This window comes from Mesoplodon mirus (assembly GCF_964341445.2).
Source record: "Mesoplodon mirus genome assembly, chromosome: 6".
NCBI classification, from domain to species: Eukaryota; Metazoa; Chordata; class Mammalia; order Artiodactyla; family Ziphiidae; genus Mesoplodon; species Mesoplodon mirus.
In genome coordinates, this window is record NC_138982.1 from 136,975,313 (window position 1) to 137,000,787 (window position 25,475).

At 46.2% G+C, this 25,475-nt stretch overlaps 1 protein-coding gene across 4 annotated transcripts in view; it reads right to left on the minus strand.

Annotated features, from left to right (window-relative positions):
* RUNX1 (RUNX family transcription factor 1) overlaps positions 1-25,475 on the minus strand; it is a 245,361-nt gene that overhangs the window by 30,294 nt on the left and 189,592 nt on the right. For 2 of the 4 annotated variants that reach the window (XM_082624586.1, XM_082624587.1), the window contains one exon: positions 9,081-9,260. The exons of the other annotated variants lie outside the window; for them this stretch is intronic. In XM_082624586.1, coding sequence (XP_082480712.1) covers positions 9,081-9,260 — 180 coding nt within the window. The remainder of the gene's footprint in view (positions 1-9,080; positions 9,261-25,475) is intronic. 4 annotated transcript variants of the gene reach the window in all.

The window sequence follows — 25,475 nt, forward strand, 5'->3', positions numbered from 1 at the left end:
AAGATGCATAGCATAAGTGCTCTCCCGGTCTTGATCTGGTCTTGGGATGACCAGGCTGAGCACATAAAGCTGTAGGGCAAAGAGGACTTCTTCTGCAGCAGGAACCAGCAAGTTACAGATCTGGGAGACTTCACTGCCCCAGATGGGTGAGCTGCTGACACCCAGAGTAGTGCTGACTCACCTGGGCCCCTCAGAGACCTTCCTCACACGCCTCCCCTAGGGACGCTCTGCTCTTACGACACCTGGGTGGTCACACCCAGACGCCAAGGCAGAAGGACCATAGCTCATCCTCCTTCATGCTCCCAGAAGGACCCAGATCTTGTCAGCCAGCCTTGATAGCATCGACTTATGGAAGCTCAGATCCAGTGACACTGGGTGGAAGGACCAGTGGTGTGCAGAAAGAAGCCCTATTTCAGTCCGTGGTGGTGAGTGTTTTAATGCTCAGGTTTCCCGAGCTGTTAAGTGACCTGAGATGCACAGATCAGAGTCCCCCACTACCTCCTCCGCCCTCTTGTTCACGCTTCCTCCAGGTGGGAAAGCAGGGGGTCCCATCTGAAGAAGGAGAATCAACTTTACAAAAGGGACAGTTAACTCTTGTTACTGATTGCAATTGGAGGATGTTTTGACAATCTTGAAATGATACTTGGAATGTTCTTATCCCCAAACCTGACCCTTAGGTGGTATGAAATCATGGTGGGCCCTTGAGCCTGAGTCTGGAGGAAAGCACTATCTTTTCTGCCCAATGATTCTGTCTCCTACCCATGGCTCATTCGGGGGCTTGGTGCCATGGTTCTGTTTTCCCTTGAAACATGCTCATTTCTTTTAAACAATAAATGTTATATTCCATGCCATTTGGGAGAGCCTGAATTAGCTAACACTCAATCTGAAGACTTTCCATAGCTTGATAATCAAAAATCAACTGGATAAGAAGTAGTACATTCCTTTTTTCCTCCCCCCATCAATTGTCAGGAGTGCCCAAAGAAAGAGAAAATAAACATGATTGGCCAATGTTTGTTTTTAGGGTGCGTTCTATACTGTTTTTTTTAAAAATTATTATTATTTTGTCTTATTTACTGTGGCTGGTAACTGAATCTCTAGTATCAAAACATCAAATGTTCTGCCAGAAGGAGATTATGGAAGAAAAGTCTATGCTAGGAAACTGGGTTTGTCAGTGAAGATTTTATTTACAGGAGTTTTGCAATCCGGATCTTTAACCTCCATAACAATTGAGCTGTTCTAGGGCTTTGAAAGCAATTGTTCAATAATAAGAAGGCTCCTGTAGGGCTCCGTAGAGAATGGACTTGAGGACACGGGGAGGGGGAAGGGTAAGCTGGGACAAAGTGAGAGAGTGGCATGGACATATATACACTACCAAATGTAAAATAGATAGCTGGTGGGAAGCAGCCGCATAGCACAGGGAGATCAGCTCGGTGCTTTGTGACCACCTAGAGGGGTGGGATAGGGAGGGTGGGAGGGAGACGCAAGAGGGAGGAGATATGGGGATATATGTATATGTATAGCTGATTCACTTTGGTATAAAGCAGAAACTAACACACCACTGTAAAGCAATTGTATTCCAATAAAGATGTTAAAAAAAAAAAAAAGGAAAGCTCATGTAGGGCTAAAGCTTTGCAAGTAAAATGTGAGAATATAATACAAATATACACTGAGGTGGCTCTGAACAGTTGATAACCCCCCTGCCTCCCTACATTTTCTCCCTAAAAGTCAGGCTGCAGTTCTCCGAGGGTCAGAGGGAAGTAAGGGAAGATAGACGTAATTACAGTTCCTCAGCATTATTTAAATAATACGTGTTGAATTTTAAAGAGCACTAAAATAACCGAATTACAGTGGGCCTGCATTTCTGTTTCATGATGTGAGGAAAAATAATGCAAATGAGGAAAACCAGCTCCGTTTGGAGAACTACAACTGACAAGAAAACACAACGGGTCGTTTTCTCACCAGAGCCTTTTTTTTCCCTTATCAGCGTATATTGTTTGCCCCTCTCTTGGTACAAACTTTTGGTAAACTTTGATACTACTTCACGGCCACAGTCAAAGTTTTGTTTTTAAATATCCAAATGTGAAAGGCTATCTTCGGGTGATTTTTAAATGTGGGATTATGAGATACGCAAAGTGAATCACCAGCCTTTCGCAATGGGTTTCTGGTCAACAGCGCCTCGCAATAAAGCCATTTTTAACAAGGCAGCTTGTTCAAAACAACAGTGATATGCTGAGCTCCAGGCGACCACATTCTTGAGTCCCTCCCAACTGGCTGGCTGTGGTCCCCGTGTCATCTTCTGTCCCCGTTCTTACTCCCAGTTGCAATGCCATGAGCTTTTGGGGGCCAGGGCCAGAGGCACCCAGGCCTCCTGCTTTTCATGGCTCCCATGACACAGGGGAGAATCCCTTTTCTCTATCACTGCTGGGCCCTCTGATTCCATCAGCATAGGGGTCTAGAAAATGTTAAGAAATATCTGATCTCATGTAGAAAAAAAAACCATACATTCTCGTGGCTGGAAAATAAAAGTACCATGATACTGAGTTCCAGTAAATGATGGCCTGAAGTGAGAGTAGCTGGAAGATGTGCTTGATTATGCGTGGCATAAGACACTGGATTCACAGTTTCCTGCCCATCATATCTGTTCTGGGGGAGTGGACAAGGGAAAGTGATCTCTGGACTCACCTGACGCCCTGTATCCTTTCCACCTTGGTGTCATGGGTAGAATGGTGGCCCTGCCAAGCTATGTCCATGTTCTGACCCACGGAACTGTGAACGTGACCTGATTTGGAAAAAGGGTCTTGGCGGATGTAATTAAGTGAAGGATCTCAAGATGAGATCATCTGGGTTATCTAGAGGGCGCCTAATTCCAATCACAAGTGTCTTTAGAGACAGAGGGGGAGGTGACACAGAGAAAGAGGCCATGTGAAGATGGAGGCGAAGATTGGAGTGATGCAGCCACAAGCCAAGGGACACTAGGAGCCACCAGAGGTTGCAAGAGACAAGAAAGGATCCTCCCCTGGGAACTTCAAAGGGAGTATGGCACCTTGATTTTGGATCCCGGCCTCCAGAACTGGAAGAGAACTGGAAGAGAATAAATGTCTATTGTTTTAAGCCACCAAGTTTGTGGCAATTTGTTACAGCAATCACAGGAAACTAATAGACATGGTGTGGTGCTGCTGATGGTAACAACCCACAGTTACTAAGTGTTACCCATGGGCTGGCTCTCATGCCCACTGCTTCACCTTTCACAGTGGTTCTAGGATCTCCAAGTATAATTATTACTCCCATTCTGCAGATAGGCAAACTGAGGCTTTAAGAGGTTAAGTAACTTGCCAAAAGTCCTACAGTAATACGTGGTGGAGGCCAGTTTGGGGCCAAGGTGGTCCGCCTGTTGAGCCCTCATTCTTAGCTACCAGACTCTGCTATCTTTCTTGGACGAGAGATTTTCAGCTTAACCTTCCTGCCGTTGTACCACTGATAACAAATAAGTGCTCCAACTACAGCTTTGTTAAAAACTTATTCTTTTGAACAAAACCTTTGTGCATTTGTGAGTGTGTGTGTGAGTGTGTGTGTGTGTTTCTATTATCATTAGGTGTTGATAATAATAACTGAGTGTGTGCTGGCCCATAGATCACAAGAAGAAGGGAACGTTTCAGAAGGTATCCAATCCACAGAAGGAATCTTTTATCATCAGGATCAAGCCCTAAAATGAACCCGTCATTCCTCTAATTAGGAAAGGTGTCCACAGGCATTAACAACATGCTCCGGAAAGCATGGTCTGATCACCTTGAACGACATCCATGAAAACACTTGGTCTGAAAACGCAGTCCCACTAAAAGGTGGCTTCTGATTACTAGGGTGCTGACAGCTCACCAGGTTGGCGGCTCCTTTGAAGGGCTGGTTTATTAAGTACTTAGCTGAGAGGTGCTTGTAAATACATCACAGGCATCGGAGCAGCGCTGTTCAAGGGAGTTCTGTGTTGGTGACCGTGCTGTCCATAAATAGAGCGCGGAGGAAACGTAAGGCTGGTCGCCACTCTGACCACCTCTCCGTAAGTCACTCCAGGCAGCGGATGGAAAGCAAGGGCAGCTGACACGCTGCAGCCACATCAGACTCAACAAAGGCCACAGGCGGACTAGGAAGCCAAGGCCCGAGGGCCGTTTTTAAAGGAAAAAAATGAAGACTTAGCTTTCTCCCCATCCTTCATCCCCACTTTTAAAATGTCTACGATGCAACTGATTAGCAGGGGCTTTTCAAACTTTCCTTAAACTTTGTCTATGTGGCATCAGCCCAGAAGACGGAAGACAGTAACTGAGTTCTCAGTTCCTCTAGTTCTAATAACTTGTAACCTCTCTGCCTGCTGGTGAGGAGGACGGGGGATGCGGCTGCAGCGCCCACCAACCCGCTTACACCCCACGCGAAAGCTCTTCATTTTGAGTTTATCCCACTGGTTTTCCTCTCTTCCCCGCCCCCCTTCCTTCTTACATTTATTTATTTTCATTTATTCATGGGAACACCCGATGCAGGCTTGTTTTCCGTGTAGGATTCTGATGCTGTAGACCTTGAAAGGCTCTCAAACTCTATACCTAGATAAGAGTTATTTTTAGATCACTCCCTTTTCATGTTCACAGCATGTCTTGTAAGCTGGTTTCTAGCACCCTGAATATTTTGCTTTGTGTAACCATGACCATTTGTAGATTTACGCAGAAGAATGTCCGGTGTTTGACTGACGGTAGCCTCTACCTCCAAGGTATTCCAACAGCTCCCGCCCCTGCCCTCCCACCCACTTTGTTTTTGAACTTCCAGAATTGCTAGAAGAGAGAGGAAGGAGAGAGAGAGAGACAGAGAAAGAGAAAAGGGAAGGGAAGAGACGTTGTGCATTTTGATATTTTACCCCTGAGGCTGGAAAGGGCATTTATCTCTCCTCCTACAGAAAAGTGAAAAGGTTCTTTTTTTGTTTTTTGTTTTCTTTCGTCAATCCAGCTGATAAAGACTGACATAAGTAACCTGGTACAGCTGAGCTTCAGTATCTCAAAAAGCTACACAGACAACAGGCACCAGAAAATGGTGTATCCAAAGTAACTTTAACTTGTAGGGTAACTCACTAGCAAAACAAAATCATTTGGAATACTAAAATTCAGGAGGTGATTTAAGAGGTCAAGGCCCCTCCGGACATACAGAAGTCTTAGAGCAAGGCACCCACACTCCTGCAGGCTGATCAGATGTTGCCGGAGTTTGGAGGTTAAGAAGGCCTCGGTTCCAACGGACCCCACAAGCGAGACCCTTTCACGCAAGAAGGCCAGGCAGTTACCCCAATAAAGTAAACAGAGTGGCTGGGAAGCTCTCTCGCGGCCCACGCATCCTTCCTTCACTCATGCTTAGAGAGTCATTATTCTGAGTTCAGTTTTCTTTTCTCCCCATCTTTAAAAACAAATGTACACATCTCCAAGGGAGGGAATTTATTCAGATGCCCACCACAGAGTCCAGCCCTAAAGGTACTATTATCAACACCTAATGATAATAGAACACAGTCTTTACAGGCCTGCCGAGTGAGTAACCAGTCCAGCACTGCTCCTGTCTCCCCCTTGGTGATTGGGATTTTACTTGACACTGGTCAGCCCTGTGTCTAATTGATCCTTGATCCAAGAGTGAGAGCCGGGGAGAAACTGCCAGCCACCAGGACTGGCTTTGGAGCCAGAAAGGTCTGCGTTTGAGTCCAAGTCTTTCACTCCCAACCTTGGAGATCTGGGCAGTTGTTAACCTCTGAGGTTCAGTTTCTCTGTCTATGAACCACACCACAGGATTGTCGGTATAACACAATGTACACACAACGTCTGACTGGTTTCAAAATATGTCATAACTGTTCCAATTAAGGAGTTAAACCTCGTGTCTTGATGTTGACGGCAACACACACAAGAACAAAGCTTGGCCTCTTAGTTTCTCTGGTTTTGACAGTTTTCTGCACCAGTAGATTTCACCCCGTCTCCATTTTCCCAGAAAGGAGGGAGTTATGTAGCTTAAATGTGGTTCATCATTTTTGGTAAATCAGGAGTCAAATTCTTAAAATGACTTGCTCGGGTTGCCTGAAGCCATCTCTAAGGGTAGGTATGGCTGAATCAGCAGCAGTGCCCTGTTGGTCTAGATTTTGCCCCGGTCCATCTTTGAAAAGGACATGTGTCAGTTTTCTTTCCCTTGACTGTAAAAGAATTCTAAAACTCGGCTGTAGAAGTTCATGATGATGTCCTGACTTACTTAAATGTGTAGCCACGACAAAATGGCTTTCTGTTCAGTTTTAAAGACCTGGTAAAGTAGGAAGTTGAAATTAACCTCAGCCCTTTTATAGCTGAAACCTCAACAAATAAACAGTGGTTTGGTGGCATGGCAACCTGGCCCCCTTTTCCATCTGCACCCTGCTTCAGATCATTTGAGATGTCTATTTTGAGTGATTCTCAAGCACATCTCATTCTAGATAAATAGAGGCATTATTCTGTATCTGTGATTTTGTACTGAAGGAGTTAAAGGGCCAGGCATGACCCTCTGATGAAGTCCTAGCAAGACAGGGTGTATCAGCCTATCAACTCAGGATCTCTCCGAGCCCGTAACTGTCGACAATTCTGCCGGGCTGAAAACATCCACACATTGGTACGGCACTGCTGTAAAACTGCTCTGACTACTTTTGGGATGTTTTTCTTCCAACGACTGCTGCCATTTCAAAGCGAGCCATAAACACATGCTGAATTTTTATATAAAGCATCTCCTTAAATATAATATAGAAGCTCTAGCGCTAAGCTGGGAAAATAACCATTTTCCTGTCCATCAAGAACAAAATGAAGGTTCTGGCTGAAAGAGACTTTACTGTTACCCTTGTTAACTTTCTAACTTCAGGGAAACTCCCAAGGGTCTATCAAAACAGGACGAAGGTACAAAAGCATTTTCTTATGGAAAAAAGAAAGAAAGAATAAGGAAAAGTAGATTTGCATGAAAATCTCCCAGATACTTATTTTTTTAAAGTTGTTCCTACAGTTTTACAAGCGACACCCTGAACGGCAAATCATATTTTGGAAGGAAAGAACATCATGTAGTTAACACATTCTCTCGAGTAGCAACTAAGCCTCCAAAGCACTCCAAAAGCAAGTTATTATTACTTAGATGTTGCAGAAGTAAAAAGTTTTGAAAAGGAACAAGAAACGGGGTTAAACCTGATACTCTGCTAAGCGTACAGTATTCCAAAGAGCTGAGGAATGCCCGTCCATGGCAATGCCTCCGCCTGAGACATGCTGGCTGCTGAGGACAAGAATTCAACACCCCACCCTGCCGTTTTCTTTTTGGTAAAGAGAGTGTATCTGACCAGGAGGGAAATCAGATCTGATTCACGCTTCACCAAAACTGAAACCAAGCCGAATTCATGGTGACGATTTCCACTTGCCCCCATGTGGTTAAATTTTCCATTGCCTTTCAAAATGCTTACTATTTTTAGTTCCAATAGCAGTAGAAAAAGGCAGATCCCTTTAACAACCTAGTAGTAGAAATGGTCAGTTATGTCATGAGAGAGTAAGAGAACAAAAGTCTCCTCTTAGATGTTACAAATGGAATCCTGAAGATGACATAAATGAATGTAAATGGCCCTAAACACAAGATCCAGCCATCCCCTGGAGAATTTTATTCTATTTAGAAGAAAAGTGGCATTTTCCCCTCAAGCCCATCTCTCTCACTTAATGTGCCATTTCATCTAATTTCTTATACACACTTGCATTTTGGAATTAAAAAAAATCTATATGCATGTTTTGAAGATTTTTTTATATGCATATTTTGAATAGGTATGCAATGATTAAGCACCAGGAAACCAATGGTTTCATGGGACCTCTTCTTAAATACACCTAAGATGAAACTGTAGATGAGAGGCAGCCCCCCAAAATCAAGCTGAGGTTTCTGTTGTCCACAAAAGGGCTACTCTACAGAGAGGCCATTTAACAGCTGTCTGCATAGCATCTTATGGGAGGAGTTCTCTGGGAATTTCCCCCGCAAATAAAAATAACTTCCCCCAGAATCATGACTGTGAGAGTGAATGGCATGGCCATCGGGCTCTGAGGAAGAGGGTGGGCGTGTCTTTAAGAGCCCCACATGTGCTAACCCCAAAAGAAACCTACGGGCCCAGAAACCCTAAAGGACTTAAGATGCTTGCACATCTCACAATACGACTCAAACAGAGAAAACACCCGGGAAAGCTAATTTCTGCTGTCGCAGAAGGGCAAGGAGCACTCCCCTTGCTGGCCACCTGCCCTTTCCCTCAGATGTGTTGCTTATCTCTTCCTTTGAGTTAAACAAGCCTGACCCTCTGAGCAAGGAATCTTACTGTGACCCTACCATACACAGCTGTGTCCTGCACAGCACCGAGAAAACGACTGCCTTTCGGAAATTTGACATGGTATCACAGAGCAAATAATCATTGACGTCAGTGCTTTCTACAGTGTAAATGAACTCTGTGTATTATCTAATTTGGCCCAGTGGGTTTTATGCAATTATTGTATTTTACAGTGTTTTTGCAATTGCCAGCTAACCCCACGGTGGGAGGGGGAATAACCCGCCTTCTTTATTGATTGCAGATTTATGAATTGCAATGAATACCCTTGATGGGATGGCGTCCAGACACTCCTCCTATTTCTTTACATTTGCAAAAGAACGTATAGTAAATACAAACCCCTCAAGTAATCAGTAAGAACTTGAAACATCCTGACCTTCACCTGGCCTGATGTATGTGCATGTGTGTGTCTTCAAGCCAAGGAGGTAAGAAAATAACCTAGCCAAAGCTAACGCTTAAAAAATTCACGATCTGATCTACACAGTGATACATATCTGTCCATATCCTCTGTAGCAGTGCCTTTCAATCTGGGGATCTTGTCACCACGCAGATCAGACTCAGTGGGCCTGGGGCGGGCCAGAGACTCTGCTGTTAACAAGCTGCCAGGCTGCTGGTCCGGGGACCAGCCGTTTCTGAGTGTGGACGAGGAGCCACAACTGGCCTGGGTGGGTTCCGCCCAGGGGTGAGGCGGGAAGCGGGCTCCGTCCGTCCGGGTACTTACCCTGCATCTGACTCTGAGGCTGAGGGTTAAAGGCAGTGGAGGCCCGAGGGTTGGGTGTAGGGGCCGGATGGTGTGGGCTGACCCTCATGGCCGTGCGCCGCAGCTGCTCCAGTTCACTGAGCCGCTCGGAAAAGGACAAGCTCCCGGGCTTGGTCTGATCATCTAGTTTCTGACGATGTCCTATTGCGGGGAGGGGGGTGGGGAGGGGAGAGGGAGGCAAGAGATCAGAAAAGGTACCGTGGATTTGCTAAAACTCGGGCTTTTCTCGTCTTTCCCCTCCCTCTTCCCTCACCCTCAGCGTGGATCTGCTGGAGATCTGCGCATTTAGCTGCTCCCGGGGTCGGGGGGCATTCGGGGCCGCTGTCCCCACGGCAGACTGGGGCCCCTTCTGTCGCACTGGCCGCTGGGCGCTCCCCCCAGACTGGGCCCCGGCACCCACCCCAACCCTCTGTGCCCATCTCCACTGGGCGGGATGCGGCGGGCACGCGGGGCTTGGTGGCAGTGGCGATGGCGGCACGGAGAGAAAGGGCATTCGCTGTTGGCACTTGGCCAGGAAAGGAGCCCTGCCAGTGTCATAGGAACAGCTGCCCCAGCTGCACACCCAACCCCAGGCAGGTTTCAGAGGCAGCAATGTGGGCCCTGGAGCTTAGAGGCGCGCCCCTTCTAACAGGAAGCGAGGTGTGGCTGCAAGCCCACAGCCCTGGGAGGTCAGATTTCCTGTTAAGTGCAGGGCATGGGTGGCCCCTCTCCTCTGCTAGCAAGCTTTGCACGAGCATCCTTTCTTCCCTGAAGCCGACTTCCCCAGCTTCGGCCTTGTCCAGTCCAAGACTCCCAGCAGGCTGGGCCCACTAGAGCCCAGAGGGAGCCGCCAGCAGGTTGGCCGAGCTTCCCCAGGGGGCTCAGGGATCCAGGGTGGGGAGTTGAGCCCCTCAGCATCTGTAGAGACAGCAAGTGTCCTCGCCTTGCTCCTGGTCCAAATCACTGTCACCAGGATGCAGCGGGCAGAGGCCATTCACTCAAGAAGGGCCAGGGGGGTTGGGCCTTAATCCTTCATCAAAATGTCTTTACATCAGAGACTCAGGCTTGTCAAGCAGAGCTGAGGCTCCCAGGTACTGATGTAGCCACAGGGGGGGGCTCGGTGGATTCATTCCTCTTTCAGAGAGGCTGCCCTCCTGTTTCTCCTCACTTTGAACCAGGCTGGTTCGAAGAAAGAGTCATTGACCAATTTCACAAAACCCTCGCCGGATTGTCAAGTGGCCTCAAACCAAGACTGGAGAAGCAGCCTCCTTGCTGCCACCCTCAAGTGCCCTTTCGCACACCCGATCCAGTCCTCAGTGAGGAAGAGGATCCCTTGATTCCACGCCCCCCAGCCCAGCGTGGGAGACGTATATTTTAGCCCAGCTCCCGCTGGCTACGATTATAAAATTAAATTTTATAACTTGTATTATGGTTCCACATCTCTGTGGTTTGCCGTTTCTCCCTGCTGCCAGGCCCCATGGCACAGCTGACACTGTCTCAAATTCCAGACCAGAAAAAGGACGCACTATATTGCAGTGATTTTATCATGAACAAGACCTGTTTGGCTCCGAGATGAGGAAAAATACTTAAGCATAATATTTGTGTAGTTCAAATGCAACGCTCCCTCTTTTCATGTGTCACCAAGGCAAATCTGGAGTCTGATTCAGCCCCACAGCCCACAGTACTCGGTCTGAACACAGGCAGCCTGAGTCACGCGGGTCCAGCACACATGTGAGAGGCCTCTTACCCGCTGAGTATTTTAAGCACCGGCCTTGTGGGCGAAAAGCCACGGGGCCAGGTCCCGGAACAACCCCTGTCATCCCTTTCCCTCAGAAGTACAAAAACATCTTTTTCTAGAACATTCTATTTCAGTCCACCATGGACTCATCTGTGGTCTCTGGATGGAGCTTCCCTTGACTCCTCCTTCCTCTTATCTTTGTGATACATTCTTGGCTTCCTGATGGTCAGACTGAAAAATCTGAAGTTTTCTTGTAGAAGAGCAAACAATGCCAACTCAAAAGCCATCCCAGGCATAATAATTCAGCCCTTTAAATGCCTACCATGACCTGGTGTTAGGGGTCAAGCAGGGAAGAAGGCAGGACAAATGATTTGAAAGTTCTACCTCCTCAGAAAGAATGCCGGTTGGCAAAGTTATGGTGCAGAGGCTTCTAGCAAGTTTTGTACCCATTTCAAAACTTCACGTTCCTTGGGCACCCACTGGCATTTTTGAGGAACATCATGTCAAGGACAGTGGGTGATCCAGGTGAATGATGTGTACCAGATCATTCTGAACACATGGCATTAGGCGTTTTGGAGTCTCTGGCCAGCCTTTGAAGAGAGGCTTTCAATTGTGTCTGCCTCAGTCACCAATCTTGGGTGCCATCACGTGCCACCAAGAAACCAAACGGGAATAAGTCATTTCAGGTAAGCCACTACTGCGGCCAGGAACAACGTGAGATTGCTTTTTTTATGAGACCCCTCTCATTACCCTATGCTTTAAAAAAAAAATAAAAGAAAGTTTTCAACATGTGAGCAATTTCTGCACCAGCTGACACCTGCCAAAATCGTAGTCATTTACAGAGATTAACTGATGACTGTCTGCTTTAGTAGGAATGTTTGGGCATAGCTCTCAGAGAAAACAATTCTTCACTCTAAGCTATTTCTTAAGCCCTGTGAGTTGCAGGGCTGAGCTTAATGCTGGAGGAGGGGATGAGAGTTCATCTCACACCCTCCCCATGCGTGATCCACAGGGTGAGTGAGAGCGTTACTACCCTCCCAAGGAACCCTGAGCCCCCTCCTCACCACTAGTGCTAGAGAGCTGTAACACCAAGGCATGGGGGAAATAAAAAGCATTGTCATATTAAAGTTGTGGTTCTGACGTATTTAGAAGCTAGATCAAAGGAAGACCTGATTCTTCTTTTCTGAAACCATCAGATTTCGTGTGCCAAAGAGCAATATTTTGTGTGAAACATAGAAGCTTCTGATATAAACTTTCAAGCTGGGGGAAATGAATGCTTTATGTCTCCAGTTTCCTGTATCTGTGTGCAATTAAAATGTCAATTTGCCCCCTGAATTTTAAATACAGGAGTATGGAAAATGTCCACTAACAAGTTCACTTTTCTTCTTTCTTACTGACTACTGGGCTTCAGAGGGCAATAGGGAATTCAACCCCGGTGGTAGAATTACACAATGAAGCCTCAAACACGTGCATGTTGGCAGCCTGGCTTTTTGAACACATTGGAAGTCAGCTGTGTATGTCTACGTGGTGGTCCTGAAAATAGTGGCTACCTCAAGATTTCATACTGGGACATCTTACTGAATCTTTAGCAGAGTTGAAAAAGATCCTAAACTATGTTTCTCTATTACTATTTTCACATTTTCAAAAAAGTACTTGAGTAGAATTTTATATATATGCAAACTATACAAAGCCAAAAGAATAAAAACAAACTAATCCCATCTGCTAAATTTTACTTCTTCATTCCAAAGACATATGTCCTGCCGTCTTCTGGAATGGGTGCCCAAGGGGTATCCCTAAATGTTAGGATATTTGTGATGGATAATAAGACCAGCTTTCAGTTTTCTGCTATAAAAACTAGGCTGAGTAGGTATGCACATTTCACTGACAAATGAAGTGCCTTTTTCAAAAAACCATTGTTGATCTGTGGCTGTAAGTAACTGAAATACAACACAGATCATCCTTGAATTACAATTGGGTAATGTCCCAATAAATCCATCCTCAATTGAAAATATCATAGGCTGAAAATGCATTTAAAATACTTAACCCACCGAACAAATTAGCTTAGCCTAGCCTACCTTAAACGTTCTCAGCACACTTATGTTAGCCTACAGTTGGGCAAAATCATCTAACACAAAGCCCATTTTGTAACCAAGTGTTGACCATCTCAAGTAATTTATTGAATACTGTACTGAAAGTGAAAAACAGAATTGTCGTCTGAGCACAGAATGGTTAAGTGTATCAGTTGTTGATCCTTGAGATAGCATGGCTGATCACACAAGCATCACACCATACATCAACGGCCTGGGAAAAGATCAAAGTTCACAATTCGAAGCGTGGTTTCTACCGAATATGTGTCGCTTTCACACCATCATAAAGTCGAAAAATTGTAAGTAGAACCATCCTAAGTCAGGGACTATCTGTATATGACTTTCTATGAAAGAAAACAGATGAGGCTAAGTTGTTACCTTTTCTTGGCAAGTTCTGGGTAGAGAGAATCATTTCCTGACAATCAAAATGCTAGTCCATGTTTCTGATATGAGTTTACTAGTTTTCTTGATAGATTCTCAGCAGAAGAATTAGAAAAGGCATATACTCAAAGCATTGTCATGATGAGCAGTTGAAAAAAATTGATGCAAAATGATGAGACCAAAAAGATATCTGTCTATATGTGTGTGTATATAGATCTCTATCTCCTTCCTTCCATCCATCTATCTATCTCACTGTGATTCTTCTAAAAGGATATATGTTTTTCAAAAGATGTTTGCCAATGAATCTGATACTAACGACATATATCCGGATATAAGAACATTGATATTTCTTTCTTTAATTTGCTATTCTTTATGACTAGGGAAAAGAAACCAACACGTGTAGAGAACAGCTCATTTTTCCTGGTTTAACACTCTACCCAGGGTTAGAGTGTTCCGGGGTCATCAAAGTCATTAGGACTTTAAAGCACTGGTACTGAACATGGATGTGATCCTTCCTCAAAGTACCTTGCAGGCAGTGAAATAAACCTTCCTAGGACTTCCCTGGTGGCACAGTGGTTAAGAATCTGCCTGCCAATGCAGGGGACACGGGTTCGAGCCTTGGTCTGGGAAGATACCACATGCCGCGGAGCAATTAAGCCTGTGCACCACAACTACTGAGCCTGCGCTCTACAGCCCGCGAGCCACAACTACTGAGCCCACGTGCCACAACTACTTAAGCCCGCGCACCTAGAGCCCATGAGCCGCAACAAGAGAAGCCACCGCAATGAGAAGCCCGTGCACCGCAACGAAGAGTAGCCCCCACTCGCCGCAACTAGAGAAAGCCTGCACGCAGCAACGAAGACCCAACATAGCCAAAAATAAATTTAAAATAAATAAATTTATTTTTAAAAAAACCTTCCTAACTGCAAACCTACCCATCTGCTGGCTAATTAAATGTTGGGAAATATGGTCTCATATTATATATTGTGTATAGATGAGATCTACATAGATTTATACATATAATTGTATACATAGATTATATATAGATTGTATACACCTTATATACACAATATATAATGTGATATATGTAACTATATTAGAATACATATTATAATACATGTTTATATATCATCCAATGTTATATGTACACAGGTAGCCTAACTTTCCCCCCCCTCCATCTCCTCCCATATCGTTAAGCTTAGAGAACAGTGCAAGGTTGGAGTCCTTCTGAACTGAAGAAGGGCTGGAGAAATTAGCCTCGTTTTTTAACCCATATGTGGGAGTGAAGTTCAGAGAAGTTATGTCATTTTCCCAATCTCACACAGCCAACTAGAGAAAGAGGGCAGGTCTGAAAACACACCCACTCCCTCAACCTTCCCCCACCACCTCATGCTCTGTGCACCTAGAAATCCCCATTTCCACGACTCCCACGTAGCAGAGAGGAGAGGCGCACAGTGTCCCGTGCGTGTCCATCACAGGGACCCCGGGCACTTGCATGATTTGCATACTCTGCCTTTACAGTCCCACTTCTGTTCCCAGCTCGTCCTTAGAACAGAAGAGAGCCAGAGTCGTGGGGTGACCCCTGGCAGAGAGCTGGGTCGCACACGTCTGCAAGGGCATCCGAACCACCCGGACGTCCTGGCAGGGCTGGGGTGGGGCCAGTGAGTTCAGAATAAGGTCCCGGTGACGCTGAGGCTGCTGGTCCAGGCACCACCCTGGGAGCATGGGTGTGAGCGCCAGCGATTCGTCCCTGTGGTGCACATACTTCCAACATGCTTCTCATCTGCCGGGCTTGGAAATTAAAACACCAAATATACCAGAACTGTGTTTAGACTAAATGCCCATGGACCTGAGTGATGGCCTTGTTTTGGTGATAACTATTTTGTGGCCTTTAAAAAAAGTTTTAAAATTCTTCAGTGTGCTGTACAGAGTGGCTGAAAATGCCAAAACTCTGCCCGCAGACAGGTGGGTTGTGACCGTCTCTCTCCCACCATCCCTGAGATGACTCCCTGAGTCGCTGTTGCAATAATCAGGTGGGTCTGCAAGGGGAACCCAGCATTCTCACGCAGGAAGCAACCTCCGCCCTGCCGTCTAAGGAAAGACTTTGGGGAACAGCAGAAAAGGGTTACTTGGACACTATTAGTCCATCCCAGAAATGCAGCGGCTGAGACCTCTGAGCCCCCGCAAGGATGGGGGTGCTAATGCAGATACTATAATCCTTCTCTCCCCGAGAGAAACAGCATGGCACCAGGGAAATGGGACTGCCAGTCTGGATGTTAATAACTCTCCATCGTAAATCTGCTTTTCCACCCAACTTTCCTGAGGACAAGAGCAAGTCTCTTCAGCCTCCCTATCTGCAAGCCTGGAATTAAAGGACTAAGATGGATTACTGTGAGGGGCTCTAAAAGCATTCACGGCAATTACATCTGCAGCGATTCTACTCAACTGGTTCCTGTCAGACGACTCTAAGCAGGGGCTTTCTTGAACAACTTCATGTGACATTAGGACTTTCAGAGTTCTCTTTCTTCTTTTTTAGGCAAATACCTGGCCTTTGGGAGCCATTAGACTGGTCTTCAGAGCTCCGTCTTGAACCCGGGATTCTCCCTGGCCTGCCCTACCCTTGGGTGTGCTGGTGGCTGGCAGCTTTGTACAAGGTATTCTGAGAATTCACTCTCCCTCTGCCTCCTGCTCTTTCATCCCGTGGCCCTTTGAACAGTTACAAAGTGACCTTGGACATCAGTTTTCCCAGATCCTTCCCTCTCTCCCCTCAAGCCTCCACTGAGCCTTTCCTGGTACCCACTGGCTGAGACATCCCATTCTGTTTTTGCCCCTTCCCCATGATGGCCCAAAGGCTGCATCCAGGGGGAGTGGGCCATTAAACTCAGCTTAAAACCTGCTAGCAGGTTGTCAGGGGCTGCAGCTGGGAAGAAAACCACTCTGTTGAATCTTAATCCAGGGTCTCATTTTCCTGCATCTCTTATTGGTTAGAAAATAATGATACTCTTTGTTTCCCTGCCCACCCCTTCCCATCAGCGGCCAGAGGAATGTAAGGCTGAGATTAATGTTCATCAACCTACCTGTGCAATTGTCCACCCGCCCTCACCCATGTGCCCTGTGAGGGCTTCTGTTCCCCTCGCTCATGCTCCTTCTAAATCACACCAAGCCAGTGGGGAAAATCCACTAGGATGCCACCACTTCCTAGGCCACACATTTCTACGGACTTAGGGATTCTGCAGATGTGATGCTTTACCCCAGGAGAATCACCAGCAGGGATGGCGATGCCTTTGGCTGAAAAGCGCTTTGGTTCTCTTGCAGGTGGCAACAGGTAAGTGAGTGACCCCTGAGTCTACCTGTGCATGGGGCTTCCCTATTCTGGGTCTTCCCAAACTGTGGTCCTGCACTGCCTCCTCACATGGCATGAAGCGCATGTTGTAGAGGTCAGGCTGGCATTTTGCTAAGCCTGCTTTCTAGACTAGAAGGCAGACAGTTTGAATTCCCTACTTTGTTCCAGCCACACTGGCCATCTTGTTACTGCTCCTATATGCCTGCCTCAGGACCTTTGCACTTGCTGTTTCCTCTGCCCAGAACACTTATTCTCCAGATACCTGTGGACCAGATCTCTCCTATTTTTTTCCAGTCTTTGCTTAAATTTCATCTTCTCCCTGAGAAATTCCTGAACACCCTAGTTTAAGTTGCAAACCCTCTCCAACCTGGCCAATCCCTGACCCTTTACCTTGGGTTTTCTCCATACCATTTATTACTGTAATGCTACTTACAGTCTGTCTAGACCCACTGGGCTGCAAGCTCCATGAAGGTGGGATGTTGTCTCTTTTCTTCACAGCTGTATCCCCAGTGCATAGGAGAGTACCCGGCACACCATAGGCTCACTAAATGTTCACTGAATGACCGACTGACTGGCTGAACACTGGTGCCAACCAACTGTCCTCCATTAGATTGTAGGAAAGTAGAACTTATTTGGGGCAAAGGAAATGTGAACTAAAGTTTTCAGCTGAAATGGAACTGTAGAGGGCTCAGGAAAACTACTTGGGGAGGAAAAATATCGTAACTGAACATAGAGAGTTTCACGGAGAATTGACTCATGAGACGTTAAACCGTCCGTAAAACTTGTCTTCTCTATTTTTTCCCCTTCATTACACAAAAAGATAAAAAAGAATGGATACAATAGTGTTAGTATTTATAGTAATGCAATATTTACAATAAATTGCAATGTATTTTTCATAGAACCCATATGATCTTGTGGGTTAATTTACTGTTTAGAGTTTCAAAATTAAAAGTGGTGATTATAGTAATAAACGTATCAGCAAGAACTTAAAACAAAAAGAATGGATAAAAGGCCTTTCGTGCAGAGCTGAGTGTAGCACCCTCATATAAGCAAGGCACTGCTACAGCTTCCTTATGTTTCTGGAGAGAGTATCCCCCCCCCACACACACACGCACGCACGCACGCGCACACACGCAGCGTCCCACGTCCCTCTAGACATGGGCTAAGACATAACTGCTAGAGCAAAGCATGAAAGGAAAGGTGTAGAAAGCCAACGTGGAGAGCAAAGCGGGCTGGGGCTAGAGCGAGAACAACAATTAACCCAGACTTTAGGCCAACACGGGGCCCGCCCCCTCCATCCCTCCGTGAACCTTGCCCTCAAAATTCATGGGACAGAAACAGAAACAAAACTGAATTTCCTGAAGTTCCAGGCTCACAGTAATGGGCAGTGGAGTTTTTAGCTCATACGCATGAGCTTTTGGAGACCTGGGCCTCCCTAAAAGCAGAGAGTCAGGATCTGTGGTCATCGGTCACCACGGGTTACCTCCGGTTTCTGTCTGGTGACTAAGGAGGTCATGGTAGCTTAGAGCAGAGAAAAACCTCCTGGTTTCTTTCGCTCCTGACCAGAGGCAGCCCTCTGGGGGGCGGCGGAGGCAATCTCCGTGGAAGGGTACAGACAGCTCACAAGTTCCAGATTCATTCTCCTCTACAAGCATGTGATTCCAAGTATTGTCAGCCCGTCCTCGGTGAAGAAACTGTCTCAAGAAAACCCTGGTAGAGGGTAACAGAAAGTAACCCCAGAGGGGTAACTGTCGGTCATGTGATCCATTTATCCGAATGGGTCCTGCTCCCCAAGGACAGGCTCTGTGAATGGCAGGTGACTTCGGAAGGGTACGTTCTGGTGGTGAGGCAGGGGTCAAATTGAGAGGAGATACTCCCTGAGGCTTTGACCTGGCTTTGGAGTCCAGGTCCCCAGCAGTGTGCTAGCTCTGGGAGGACAGGCAAGGCCTGGGGGAAGCGGAGCATCATCCCAGAGTCCACAGGCTGCACCTGCTGCATCGTGCTGCCTGGGCGTTCCTGGTCTCCCCACCAGGCGTTCTGACACCCCTGAGGGTCTCCACTCCCCGCCTGCACCCGCACACACCACGCCTAAAAGCCAGAGGCCCCGAGCCTGTTCAGAGAGGGCTGTGGTAAACTGAGGGCCCTCTGGAGGTTGGGTGGTGCCCCAATCAATGCTGGGTGAATGCATAAGTGAATGAACACCCCCTTCCTGAGCTAGACTTACTCTGGGATGCACATCTTGCAGTGGGCAGGATGCTCCATTCCTCTTCATTTCTAACAAAGGGTAAGGAAAGTTCCCTCCCATTCCTAAAAGCCATCCTGTTGGTCCCTGGGGGAGCAGTATCTGATTCCCATCTCCTCTCATGTCACAAATGCCCACTGAATTCTGGGCTGGCCTCATGGCAGCAGGAGACCAAGGGGCCAGCCAAAGTCCTAACCCAAGTCCTTTAATAGATGGCTAAGCAGGCTTTGACTGGTACAAAAGGACAGTGGCCCACTGGCCACTCTCAGCTCTTGAGCACTTGCTAGTAAGAAAGCCAACAGTGACTAGTGGTTGTTTTTTTTTTTTTTTTTGCGGTACGTGGGCCTCTCACTGTTGTGGCCTCTCCCGTTGTGGAGCACAGGCTCCGGACGCGCAGGCTCAGTGGCCATGGCCTACGGGCCTAGCTGCTCCGCGGCATGTGGGATCTTCCCAGACCGGGGCACGAACCCGTGTCCCCTGCATCGGCAGGCGAACTCTCAACCACTGCACCACCAGGGAAGCCCTAGTGGTTGTTTTTAACAGGCCATTATCCCTACCTCACACCATCCAGAGAAGAAGCTGGCAGATTGTTTTTAGGTATGATGGCCTCACTCAGGCTAACTTTTATCCACTGTCCACAGCTGAGTAGGAGCGTTTGTGGGGCAGGGGTCCTCCCCCATCAGTTACTTGAAGGGGCAGTGGCTCTTTGTCTGGGACTCCTGAAGAGTCACAGCACGGTGATGAAAATGTTGGTCCCACTGCTTGCCATGTAACGTTGGGAGGGAAAGTTCCATTTATTCCAAGACACAAGTGCCCCCTATTCACCCTGATGAGCGCATCTGAGTCAGTTCTGGAGTGCAGGACAAAAAGGCTGTCAGAACTTCCCTCCAAAACGCTGGCACCATTCTGCCATCCCAGTCCTTTCCAGATTGGAAACCAACAGGCCTTCCTCCTTCTGGCTTTACCTTGGGACTCTGTCTCTAGAAGGCTGGCATGCTAGGCCCAGCCTCCCTGCTCTGCTATGAATGCAACAGGACCAGTGTTTTGAACTTTCTCTCCTTTTCACACCGTCAACAGTCCCTCTTCTGTACCAACACTCTGCTGTGTGAAAGCATAACCTCCACTGGGTGAGGGCGCCCTTGTAAACTGCAGGTCATGCTTTGTCTTTTCCCAGCCCGAGGCCCACCCCCACTCCCTTCCCTGTCTCTTCCCCACCCCCCGAAACTTTTATTTTTTTTAAACCACTTCTGCTTCCTTCATTTTCTTTGCAGCTGCAGCCCAAAGATATAGGAAAGCTACTGTATAGGATTTTGAAAGCAGGGCCTCTGAGAGCTTTCCAAGCTCCGTACAAGCCGGTTATTCTCTGGCTTGTTTTCTTTGGCTTCAGGTTAGTAACACAGAATGAGTCAAACAGTATTAACTTTCAATAGGGAAGTGGTGTGGTCAACCCAAGCTGTTTGCGGCTAGATTGTGAAGATAGGTAAGTAAGGCAGGTAGTGAAGAACAGCTCATAAGCCTGCGAGGAGGCAAAGGAGAGAGGCAGCCTCACTCAGAAACATCCAGCAATGAGGTCAACAGGACTCAACCCATCTTTTTTAAGTTGGCTGAGGAACGAACACTAAGGTCTCCGGCCAGCCAGCTTCCGGAATTTGGCCAGGTTGGGGCTCTGTAGCTTGCACAATTGAGCACTTTGTGGGTATAAGGATGACTTTTTCCCCCCGTTCTTTCTTTCCCTTCCTTCCTTCCTTCCTTTCCTCCCTCTCTTCCTTCCCTCTTTCTTTCAAATGATGCCAAAGTCATGGGAAATCTAGTTAGGATAATTTGCTCTCCTTACGGAATGTCACTCTGGGTGGAGCTTTATCCATTTCTCTCCCCTGTTTGGGGTGTGAGTAACTGTGCCTTCCCCCCTCCCTCCACCTGGCCCTCGCCCATCTTCTTAGCCCTGGATCTGGTTCCCCAGGTGGATGGGCTGGCTGCAAAGCCGGGGCTCTCCTTCTCCAGGTTGGGTGATGCACTTGGCAGGGGTGGGGGTGGTGGGGGTGGGGGGGGAGTTGGAGGTGATGCAATCACTCCTACAGACATCGAGTCTTACTTTTAGAGTCTGATAAGGATCTTAAAACCATCAAATCCTCTCTCTCTCTTGTTCTGCAGAGGAGGAAACGGAGGCTGCTGAGCTTTGCAGAACCAGCCAGGGCCAGGATCTAGGGCTCCCAGCAGTCTTTCCATGCGGCTGCCTCTCCCTTGCCCAGGGCTCAGGATTCCTCTTACAGCTCAACAGAGTGGCTCCGAGAACAGCTCAGCACTCGAGACTCAAATTTCAGCAGTTTCCAGCTCTTTCTCCCTGCACTTGGCTACTTATTTAATTTGAGACGGGCTGAATCACCCAAGGAATAGAAAGAGTTTCTCCTCCCAACCTGCTCTGAGCAGCACGCCCGCAAATGAACAGGACAGCAAGCTGGCCTCCAGAGCCTTGCAAGTTTCCCACCTTGGAGCAGCTGCAGGTTTTGACTCCTCCTGGGAAACTGGCATGAAGGCTCAAGGGTGTAATATTTCGCCTCCTTGCAATCTAATCCAGAAATCTCAGGCGAGCAGCATATATAAAAAGCCCCGGGTGGAAAAAAAAAGAAAGAAAGAAGGACTCAGCAAGCTGCCCTGCAGTCTTTGAAATTCTCCCTAAGCCTTTCATGGAAAGAAAATGAAATAATACAGCTGGAGAGGAAAAACTGTATTTGGTTTTGGAAAAGAAATAGATATTAAAATAAAACTCAATTCTCTTAACTGTCAAGGTTGCCTTTTGTCTGTTTGTTTCCAAAATGCCTAAAGGGTGTATAACAGTAGGAAAGAAAATATTAAGATATTTTAATGGCAAAAAGTAAACTTTCTAAAAGTATGGATTCACAGTGGGGCTGATTAAAATGTCTCTATTTTTCTCTATGGTTTTCTTCTCGTCAATCCTGGAAGAAAGTATGAGATGAAATGTACCTTCAAGAAACCAATAATTATTTGATTTAAGATCCCTGAGATTTTTGTACAATATAATGTACACAACAACAGTAAAATTTCCTGATTGTTTTTCTGTTAATCTAATTACATATCTCTATATTTCTATTATTTGATAGACTGTTTACAAAGCACCTTGGTATCTATTATCTCAATTCATCCAAAGCAATCCTATGCATTAGAGCTCATATAATTATCCCCACCTTATAGATGACTCAGTGGAAGCTTCTAGATGCTAAGGATCCTGGCAGATCACACAGCAGCATGTTCAGTTAAGAAACAACTACCTTTTGATAAAATCTTTGTTTGGGAAAAGAGACAAAGAAGCAGGGCCATATGGTGAACTTGGTTTTGCTTCAGTGAGGAGAATATTGGTGAAGTTGGCTCTGGAATTCAGTATTTGGGGTTAATGATAGGTAGGGTGGAAGGAAAAAGAGAAAAAAGCCCTCACTGTATTGTATCCTGAGAGTTCCATCTGCAATGATTAAAAAAAAAAAAAATTAGGGAGTATGGGATCAACATGTACACACTGCTATATTTAAAATGGATAACCAGCAAGGACCTCCTGTACAGTACAGGGAACTCTGCTCAATGTTATGTGGCAGCCTGGATGGGAGGCGAGTCTGGGGGAGAATGGATACATGGATATGTATGGCTGAGTCGCCTTGCTGTGCACCTGAAACTATCACAGCGTTGTTAATCGGCTGTACTCCAATATAAAATAAAAAGTTTAAGAAAAAAATAACTTGGCAATGGCGAGTATTTGGCCTCCCACTTGGGCAGCATTCCAGTTGCTTCCGTGGTGAGGGCTACGGGATGTGGGAAGGGGGCCCACCTGTGTCCAGGGCATGTGCTTTAATAATAACAGCTAATATTCAAGGGGTACCTCTGTGCCAGGCACTATGTATCATCACATGTGTTACTTAATTCAGTGAGCACAAGAATCCCCCAAGATGGGGACATCTTCTTCCCGGTGTTACACCTGAGGAGACTGAGCTTGGGGAAGCTAATCTGATCACAGTGGAGACGTGACCTTGAATCAGGCAGTCAGCTCTCTAGCCGGGCTGCCGACCACCACTCCAGCCTGCCCCTCAGGCTGCCTCATTTAATCCTCACATCCCCCAGCAAGGTAGGTGTCACAAGCCCATTCTACAGATGGGGAAATTACACAGTTAGTAAGTAGCAGGGCTCAGACGTGAGGCTAGGTTGGTCCAGTTCCAAACTCCTCTTTCACTCCCTCAAGCTCAGAACTCTCTGCTTCATTTCTGAAACGTGGGGCCATGCCCTGTTAGCAATGCCAGAAATGAACAAAAAGATGTGACTATGGATGTTTCTCCTTAGCTCTTTAAAATGAGTGAATTGGACATATCATAAATCCACTTCAGAGGTAAGTAAAAATAAGGTGATACCAGGAACAAATCCAAAGAGGGCCATAAATGTATACAGTTCTTAAGAGCTTAGTTATTGCAAATGTTTACTTTTTATCTCAAATGACCAGAAGGCTGACTTCTAAGCCATGGTGAACAAAAACAAAAACAAAAACAAACAAATGGGATCTCAAATGCTCCACATTTCAGTGTATGAAAGTACCCTGAAAGATTCAATAACAGGCTGAGTTTTAGTCAATACGTGCTTTAATGAACCCTGAGTATCTGTAAATCGTGGAAGTACCAAAGTAATGTATTGCCACTAACTTACTTTATAGGGGTCTAGGGAGTTGGCAGATTAATTCAACTGTGTTCCTTAAAAAAAGGCAAACAGAAAAGAACTTTGCTTTGGGTACTTAAGTGTCTTTTACCTTGGCTTTCATCTACAAATGTATAGCCAGAATATTTGGCTTGGCTATTGGGAATTTTCCCAGTAACGATGCAAAACTTAGTTGCAGAAAGAACTCACTGCAAATATACCACGTGTAGCTCAGAATATAAAAAAGGCATTTCACATCCAATGTCAGTGTTTGTGATGTGTCTAATACAGCTGTAATGTTCAGTAATAGATTATACCTAATTTACCCCTTCTTTTTCGTCAGTTTTTCATAGCAAAAAAAGCAAACCTTTAAAACAAATTGTTTATAAAGGAAAAGAACATGGAAAAAATGGGAGAACACAGAAATTGCAAGCTAGCTCAAATGAACTTAAACACAGATCTAGGGCAAGGGGGTAGTTTTACCTAACTTACTTAAACTTAACCTGCGTTTTTTTTTTTCTTTTTGGTGGTGGTGGAGTTCTATCAGATCTACTGGATCCAATTCTTACTAATGCCTTTCTTAGCTACATGCCTTACAGGAAAAAAATACAAGCCTTTGCAAAAACTCAAGTAGAGTTTTTTTTTTTTTTGAAAAATAAAAACTAGAACGTGGTTAGAGTATAAAAAAAAATTCTAAGTCCACCCCAAAGCCAACAAGCAGACGCATTATAATGCGCTGTGTCAACAGCAATCCATCTGCAAGCTGTGGGTCCACCCCCCGCCAGGAGAGTTTCGCACACAGAGATGGGGCCCATCTGGCTGCGCAGCACCCAGGGTTCCAACACGCTTAGGTGCTTCCCAAAGTGCAACTAGATGGCAGCACAGACCTCAGCGGAGCTGTTCCCCAACCATCCCAGGTCAGAGGCCACTCCATCAGGTCACAAGGTGTGCAGGCCACAAACGAGGCACTGCGCATGCCCAGAAGGGTTTCCGATGGTGAAAGGTGGAAGTACAGTCATTGAAATGTGCTACTGAATGTCTTTGGGGAAAAAGAAGAAAAGCCCTAGCAAACACATACCAAAAAAGAAAAATCCAAAAAACCCAAGGCGAATCTAGAAAGGCACATTGGTTTAGAAAACTCAGAGTGGCCAAGTGTTTTCTATGCCCACAAAGCTTGGCTGCGGCTAACGGGTCCAGGCACCACCGCCCCCGAGGTGAGTTGCATGCATCTGACGTGACAATTCAGACCCCAAGAGACTCTGGCACATTCCATGTCAGTTTTCTAGATCAGTGTGGAAGAGCCTCTCCCAAGCTGTGTCATGCATGTATCTGAAAGGACCCAGATGTTAGACCTCAAATACTTTCGATGTTACTCAGGCAGGATTTTTCCTCCTGAGTTTGCGAAAACAAAGTTCAACCTTTGGGGGCAAAGCCATTTGCCCATGAGGGACTTAGGAACGGTGCCCGGAGTGTTTCAAGCGTCCATAAAAATGCCAGAAAAGAAATTTTACCGTGTCTAAATACAAAAGGAAAACTGAAAAAAAAAATCAAAATTTATAAATGTTTAATTGTGTCTAAAAAAATGAAACATTATGGCAACTTCATGAATTTTTAAACTTAGGAATCACAACTCTTTTTTGTTTAGAGTTTTCTCATTTCCAAAGGATTCCAAGACTCAAGGTAAATAACAGTTCCATCTCCTGAACACTGATTGTGTGCCAGACATTGGTTCAAAATGTTCTACCAAGACTGTCGCGTTCAGGCTCCCTGCCCTGGGAGGCGCATACAGCCCCTGTCCTTGTTCTACGGAGGCTCAGCCAGGCTAGCATGCACCCCAGGTATGGTCGCCCACATAGTAAGCAAGTGCCAAAATGGGGATCTCAACCCGATGGCAATCACT